At 50.6% G+C, this 7699-nt stretch overlaps 1 protein-coding gene across 1 annotated transcript; it reads left to right on the top strand.

Moving 5' to 3' along the window:
• The first annotated feature begins 3984 nt into the window (after positions 1-3984).
• BCL2L10 (BCL2 like 10) lies at positions 3985-7236 on the top strand. The gene is made up of 2 exons (XM_086471724.1): positions 3985-4386; positions 6071-7236. The coding sequence occupies exons 1-2, from the start codon at positions 3985-3987 to the stop codon at positions 6200-6202; spliced, it is 534 nt and encodes a 177-aa protein (XP_086327850.1). The 3' UTR covers positions 6203-7236.
• Positions 7237-7699: the final 463 nt, after the last annotated feature.

Genomic DNA, 7699 nt, shown 5'->3' with positions numbered 1-7699 from the left:
CCATCTTGAGGTCCTCCTGCAGTGTCAGAGGAGGGTGAGTTCATGCAAACGCGAGTTGACCCTTACAAGCCAGACCATACCGTCCTTGCTCTGAACGGCAGCTTCCTGCTGGCTGGGCGTAGTTCAGGCGTACCTGGGCTTGAGAGCGAACGACAGTGAGTTGTTGGACACCTGCTGTGAGCCGCAGTCCTGCCAGCATTTGACCCCTGGTCACCAGAGCACACAGGCCCGTCTGATCCAGGAGCTGCTGGGCTTCAGGAAGTGGTACAGCCAGCCGCATCGCTGGCAGCACCCAGCCCTGTGTGAGCACGGTAGCACAACACAAACTGGCAGGACTACCTCTGTGCAGAGCTGATGCGGTAGAATTAAGATTTAATCAGATGAAGCTGAGATACAGTTAATTATATAACTATTGGGAAATTGTCTCTGCATTGATACATTGAAAACTATTGAGACTAGAGTGTGTCACCTGTGCTTGTGCTGACAGTTCCTCAGTCTAAGCTGAGTAGAGGCACAGAGGGAGCAAAGTGCCGGAGTAATGCTGGGGGCTTGCATGGTCTGACCTCTGAGATGCAAGCGGTGAGATACATCTCTGAAAAGATCAAAGATAGGATTTATATTTAGATTGAAACAAGAGAAAACAAGCTTGATCACAAGCTCGCTGATCACTGGAGATGGCTGTTCACATAAGTTTGATAATAATATCCTCATTCTATTTGGAAGTGGGATTTTTTCCCAATTCTATAAAAATTACATTAGAAACAAAGTTTCCTCATTCATGAAAACATGAGGTTCCATGAATCCATAACCAATTAACCTAGGCCACTGACATCTGTATCAGCCTTCAGTCCCTAATGAAATAGTTCAGCTGTTTTCACTTGGAAAAGTCAACTCTGATGCTTTGCAATATTTGTGGCAAACTATCCCTGTAACAAACTGAATGCACTATGGAAACGTCATATAGAGCTCACTGAGCAATATTGAGTCAATACACTGTACACGTTTGATCAAAAGATTAATATTAATGTTTAGATAGTATTTATTGGTAAGATGTTTGTTTCAAACATACTACATTGTGTTGATACTTATGAATGGCTTAAATACAATAAATTGTATTTTACTTATTGAAAAATGTGTATAGTCGTTTCCCATCAGTTCGGGAGCTATCTTTTCTGGGTTTTTGGCGTTTACTTTTTGCACCAAGCAATTTCTTAGATCATTTGTCCTGCCAAAATCTAGGGCGAAATCCAGATCTACCAGAAAATCGCTTCTGGAATATCTTCTGGAAATACCTAAGGTGAGCCACAGCAACTGAGAGTGAGCAGTCCTTGAAAGTACCTGAAACTTCATCTGAGCTCCTTCTGCATTCAGGAGGCCAGAATTCAGGTTGTGGTTTCCTGCTCAGAAGGATCACAGCTAACATGATGTTTTCTTCCCAGATCCACATTGACATACCCAGGAACACACTGGAAAATGCAGAGTGTATGTTTTGTGGGAGCGCAGGATTTTCCTCACGTTGCAGTGGGACGTCAGTGAAAGCTGGGCACCAAAATGCTGTTGAAGGCTCAGGCTGTCGCTGTCTGGGTAAACCGTATTTGCCACTCACCTTGAGAGGCAGCAGTTCAGCTTTCTGCCTTGTCAGTAGAGAACTGTGCTGGGGTCAGCTGTCCTCTCCACTTCAGTGTACGTTTTGTGGTCAGCATGAAGGTGGTTGGTGGAAGTGCTCAGTTTAGACACTGAAAAAAGCACCTCCTTAATTTAGGCACATTGTTTCATTTCCTTTCCTCTGAGGGGCTGGGGAAAGTGCTGAGCCAGCTCGTTCTCAGTGACTTCAGTGCCCAAACTGTCGCCAGTTCCAGTGACAATGAGGCTGACATTGCATCTTGCACTGCTGTTCTTCCAGGGAGAAATCCCATGGTTCTTGCACTTCAGGGCCACTCCGCTGCCTGTGGACTTGTAAGTTGGGCTGCTTGGACTTGGCACCTGTGAAAATCATCTTTTTGTTCCTGAGGTGATGGTGAAAGCCATGAACCAGGACAGGCCTCAGCTTCCCATCAGATAAAGGAAGACAAAGGAACAGGGCACTGAGGTACCCATTGTGTGTCTTCCTCACTAAAGGTTGAGCAGGGAGGCTTTGGAAAACCCAGTGTTTTGAGGGGAACGGGACAGCTCTGCACGGGGACAACTCTGTGCAAGCCAGCAGAATCCACCGGTCCTCGGCACCACGCCAGTCCTCCCTGGGCGGAGTTGCTGCACACAGTTGTCCTTGACCTCGTTTTGAAACCTCCCCTTTTGGTCTGTTAAGCTACTTGTGTCTTGGAAACGCCTCTATCCCTTTCCAGAGGGAGAGGTTCTAACCTGCGTCTCGTCCTTTCCCCGATGTGTCCCAGCCTTGGAGACAGCCGTGCAGCTCTGGGTGCAGCAGGGAAGCAGCGGTGTCACATCAGAGCCCTGGCACTAGACCTACCTTCCTGACCTGCTCCTCAGCTCGAGCCGGGAGGTGAAGGAAAAGCAGTCCGGAAAGGCTACACAAGTGGGCTGCAACCAGCTTAAATGTATGGAGAGCAAGGGAGCTATAGCTCGGGCAAAGTCACTGTCAGCCGGCGCTGTCCTGTTAAACAAAAATGTTATATAAACAGGAAGGGTGGAAAAGGATATTGCTAGAGAAAGAGCAGCCTCTCCCTCTTGCTCTCCTGCTGTGAGGAATGCAATAGGAAATTCCTCCTCCAGGATTAACAATCGTAAGGAAAACTCTAGTTAAAAAAGCATGTGTGCAAAGCACTGGTGAAAAAGATATCGTTCCAGCTACTGCTCTAGCCCATAAACACAGACTAGATTTCCCTGCCTAAAAACAAAACAAAAGCCAAATATGGGGATGTAAAACTAGGAGTTTGCCTTAGGAACAATTCTGAGAAATCAGGCCAATTCTTGATAGTGATCTGAGAAATTGCAATAGGATTGAGTCCAACCATCTATTTTTAGACTTTCTAACAGGGCTGTAAAATGGAGACAGAGAGCTGTAACTCAAGATAGGTGGAGCGAAGCTGAGCATTCCTATATTGGTGCGTTGGGCACCTTGTGCCTGTAGTGTGATGAGAGGCGAGAGCGGACCCAGACCCAGGCAGCACCTCTCGCAGCACTGGTGTGGGACTGCACAGTGACAGTGAAGTCATGGCCACACTTTGCACTGGGCCACTGTCAGAACCTTGCTGCCAGCTGGCACTGAGCAGGAAGCAGGAGTTGGGTGTACCTGTGCTGGGCCTGCCATAAATCTTGGGCTGTTTTTTATGGGAGTTTTGATGATCTGTTGAGCAGTTGATGGTACTCACAGCCCGAAGGGCACAGCAGGGATGCGAGGTGGGAAGGATGTAGCTGAGATGTCTCCACTGGTGCTGTGCGAATGACACCACTTGGCTGGTGTTTTCTCAGCCATTTTATTTTACGCCAGCGGTAGTGAAGGGCCCAACCTTTGCAGTACAAAGGTCGTAATCCTGAATTTTGCCTATATGCCCATCAAAAAGCAAATGCCACTGCATTCCTTTGGTGAATACACAATGCACTCATCCTAGAAGACCCGAAGCTCCTTTGATGCAAAGAATAGAGGTCCAGGCCACTAATGTGGAAAAAAAAAAAACCACATGAAAAGAGAACCTTACAGCCAGCATCCGTTTTGCCTGACTGCGCGGGGAAACCCGCGGCTTTGTGCGGCGGGCGCGCGGCCCAGGGCCGCAGGCGGGCCCTTCGGGGAGGCAGCGGCCGCCGCTCGGCCGCGATGCGGGACGTGCCGGCCCGGGTTCGGCTTCCCCCCGCCCCGGGTTCGGCTTCCCCACGCCCCGGGCCCCGCCCCGGAGGAGGGGAGCGCTCCCCAGCGCCCCGGGGCGGACTGGGCTGGGCTGGGCCGGGCGGGCCGGGCGGAGGGGCCGCCCCGCCTCTTAGTCGGCGGCAGCTGCTGCTGCGGGGCCGCAGCCGCCGTGGGCCGCCGCCATGCCGGGCTCGCTGAAGGAGGAGACGGCGCTGCTGCTGGAGGATTACTTCCAGCACCGCGGCGGCGGCGCCGCGCTGCCCCCCAGCCCCACGGCGGCCACGCTGCGGCGGGCGGCGGCCGAGCTGGAGCGGCGGGAGCGGCCCTTCTTCCGCTCCTGCGCGCCGCTGGCGCGGGCCGAGCCGCGGGAGGCGGCGGCGCTGCTGGAGCGGGTGGCGGCGCAGCTGGAGGCCGAGGGCGGCCTCAACTGGGGCCGGCTGCTGGCGCTGGTGGTCTTCGCCGGCACGCTGGCCGCCGCGCTGGCCGAGCGGGGCTGCAGCGACGGGCCACGCTGCCTGGCCGCCGCGCTGGCCGCCTACCTGGCCGAGGAGCGGGGCGAGTGGCTGGAGGCGCACGGCGGATGGGTGAGCGGGGACGGGGCGGCGGGGACCGGGTGGTCGGCCCGGGCGCGGCGCAGACGCGCGTCTCCGGGAGAACCGAGGGCGGGCAGGCGGGAGCCCCGGCCCGGCAGAGTGGCCTGGGGCGGGTACCGGGAGGCCTGGGCCCCCTCTCCCCGGTGGGCAGAGCAGGGCGGCCCGTCGGCGCCGTGCCGCAGCCCGGCCCCGGGGGTGTCGCCGGGGAAGCGTGCTGGCGTGCCTGCCAGTGATGGGCGTGTGCGGCACCGGCGGGGGGGCCGCAGGGCATCTGGGGTGTCTGGTTAATTCAGAGCGACGTGCAGCGGGTACGCGCTGGGTGTTTAAGGTGCGCGGGGGTACCCCGCGTCGTGGCTCAGGGCAGTTCCCTAAAGGTGCTGGCGGCCGCCTTTGTCAGGCTGCAGCCTCCTAGAAATACAGGAACGACGGGGCTGGCTTGTGGGGCGCTAGGTTTGCCCTCTCCTCGGGTCCGCAGTCTTCGGATTTTGGAGAGCAGGCTGATGCAGGGCTTCTCCCAAGGGTAAACACAAAATGTGCCTGTACCTAAATATGCCGGTGCGTGAAACCACCCGTCCGCTAGACCTGCTGCTCTGGTTCCTGCTTGTCCTGAAACTGGTCAGGTTGGGGCCTCAGGAAGGTGTGGGCAATAGCCTTAATGTAGGTTGCAGTGTAAAGCGATGGCTGCTGTTGCTTTCTGCCACTTGAGATGCACACTGAAAGTAAGGCTTTTAAGGGGTCTGCACAGCTCTGCCTGTGTTTCTGAACAAAATGTCAGCTATCCCGCAGAACTGCACGTTTCCTATTTTCAGTCCTAGTGGAATATTTGATGCCAGTACAAATAAGCACTAAAAATAGGAAGGGGGGGAAGCGGCTGCTGGTTTCGTTGACTTTTCCAGAGACCAAAATGAACTTGGTTTTCCAGTGGTCACTGGTCCAGCTGACTGCTTAGAACAGTATGCTGGTTGGCTACGATGTACACTGTCACTTGGCAAAGTTGCCTTGCCTGTTCGCACAAATTAAAGTGTAAAGAACAAAGTTCCGGAAGAAATTAAGAGTATAACTTGTTTACATAGACATCTGCGGAGCAGAGTTCAAACACGACCATCTGGAGTTGTATTGCTGCCACTTCTGATTATCACAAATAACGATCTGGGAGAGCAGCTGCCAGCTTTGCTCTGTCATAGGTCAGCTCTGAGCAGTGTCCACTTGGCCCTTCCAAGAGAGTGTCTAATCAGTCCCACATCCACTGAGATGGGACCAGCTTTGGGCTCCTGTCTTTCAAGTGGAAATTTCCATATCCTGTGTTTCAGATGCTTTCTGAAACTTGAATGAAGTGGAACAATGCTGGCAGCTCCCATCAGAAATTTGCTTAAAAGGGCAAAAATAACGTAATGACATGCTGAGCATCTTGATAGGAAGTTTGCAATTGTCCTTTGAGCAAAGCATACAAACACTTGTAGCTACTGCTTTCAGACGCCTTGTGCAAAGGCTCTCACAAAGCATTTTTTTTGTGCCCAAGGCAGCAAGCTTAGACTTTTGTGATTAAAATAGAGACTTCTGCAGCTGACAAGTGCTGTACTGGGAGTGTGAACCAAACTGTGCTCAAAGGCTTGTTAAAAGAAATCTCGTTAATTGTAAGCCAACCAACTTAATGTCGTTTCTCTTGCTTTTCTAGGATGGCTTCTGTCGCTTCTTCGGTGGACACGGCTCCCAGCCGGCTGACCAGAGCAGTACCATAAGCAATGCGATCATGGCCGCAGCGGGGTTTGGAATAGCAGGATTGGCTTTTCTCTTGGTCGTGCGGTAGGCTGATGAATGGATCTTGTTGTGGGAAAGTACTCTCAAAACTGACAATTTACCAGATTTCACTCTATTTTCTATAGAACAGACCCTCTAAGAAGAAGTCTATATTTTTAAACTGGCTCGGAAAACTGTCTCACCAAATCCTTGGCTATAAACTGCTTCACTCGCTACCCAGTAACAGCACAAACAAATGTGTACTAAACCCACCATTTGTGCATGTTCAAAACCTGTTGTCTCCAAACATCCTCTGGACTTTCTTTTTGAAGGTGTAACCTAAACTTTAGCATGGTTCATGTACTGTAACTTCTGAGTGCTCGATGTTATGCTAGGAAAACGTTATGGTGGACTTGCTACTAAACCCTCTGTTTGAGATGTCTTATTTACATGGAGGCAAGTCTTTGAACCCGCCTTCCATTGATACTGTAAAGTGGGCGAACGTTGACTGTGATTTAACATGTTTTAAGGCTTCAAATGCAGTGCACAGCACTTGTTACCTAAAGGCAACATGTTGGTTGATTTAGAGCAATTAGCGCCCATGATGCAAGAGGCATTGGGGCTTAATGTAACATAAGGCTGATTTCATTACACTACAAGAAGATTAAGTATTGATACAGGATGGTAATGGCTGCAGTACTGGTTCTTACTGAAAGGAAAGGAATTTAAATATTAAACCTTAATTGGTATATTGAAATCCAGTGGAGGCTGGAATTTCTCTGGATTTCCTTGACAAAACAAGAATTTCCATATATCTTAATATATTTTTGAAGTATTTATCACTGTATAATACTTGTAGCCATGACATCTTTATTTTTGTTTAAAACTTAATGCTGGTTCTTGTCACTCTAGTGCGTATCAAACGTTGTCTTGTTTGAGTAATATTTCACTCTATTTTCAACATGCTGTGTGTTTCTTTCAGTGGTTGTACAAATTGCCTTCTGTTTCTGGTAGCTGTTAATAACGTTCCTGGGTTACTCATAGCGTGTACAATTTTAGTATGGTGACTTCAAAGGTGAATAAATGTTAAGTATTTTTATTTTAAAAAAACTTAACTTTCTGCTTATTTGGTTGGATGGGTGATGGTACTCAGACAGTGAGTATTTCGGTGGCTACCTGGATGCATCAGTTCGTATTCACGTTCCTGGTGCTTTGACCTGAAACAAGGGAGCTGTGCAGCAGCGGAGCAGTGTGATGCCAGTCTTTGTTGCAGAGGAGTTCTGCAGTCAAAACTAGGGCTAAGAAAGCCTAAGGGGAAAATCCAGTCCAAAAGGCCTATCTTCACCACTGTGACTGGAAATAACCCGGTGGTTTTGTAGGCCAAAACTTTCCAAAGTTTACTAACATAGCTGGGTACAGACAGGCTCCTCCGAGAGCCACTCCTGCTTGTAGACAGCAACAGAGCTTTGGCTTCTCTGCCAAGACTTGCTGCTGCCTCTCTCTTTCACCCATGCACACTTTTTTACTGAAACTGGAGTTTCTGATATGCGTTGTGATGACTGTGCAA

Source organism: Leptosomus discolor, chromosome 11 (genome assembly GCF_034619465.1).
Source record: "Leptosomus discolor isolate bLepDis1 chromosome 11, bLepDis1.hap2, whole genome shotgun sequence".
NCBI lineage: Eukaryota > Metazoa > Chordata > Aves > Leptosomiformes > Leptosomidae > Leptosomus > Leptosomus discolor.
This window is presented reverse-complemented; position numbering and strand designations above follow the sequence as displayed.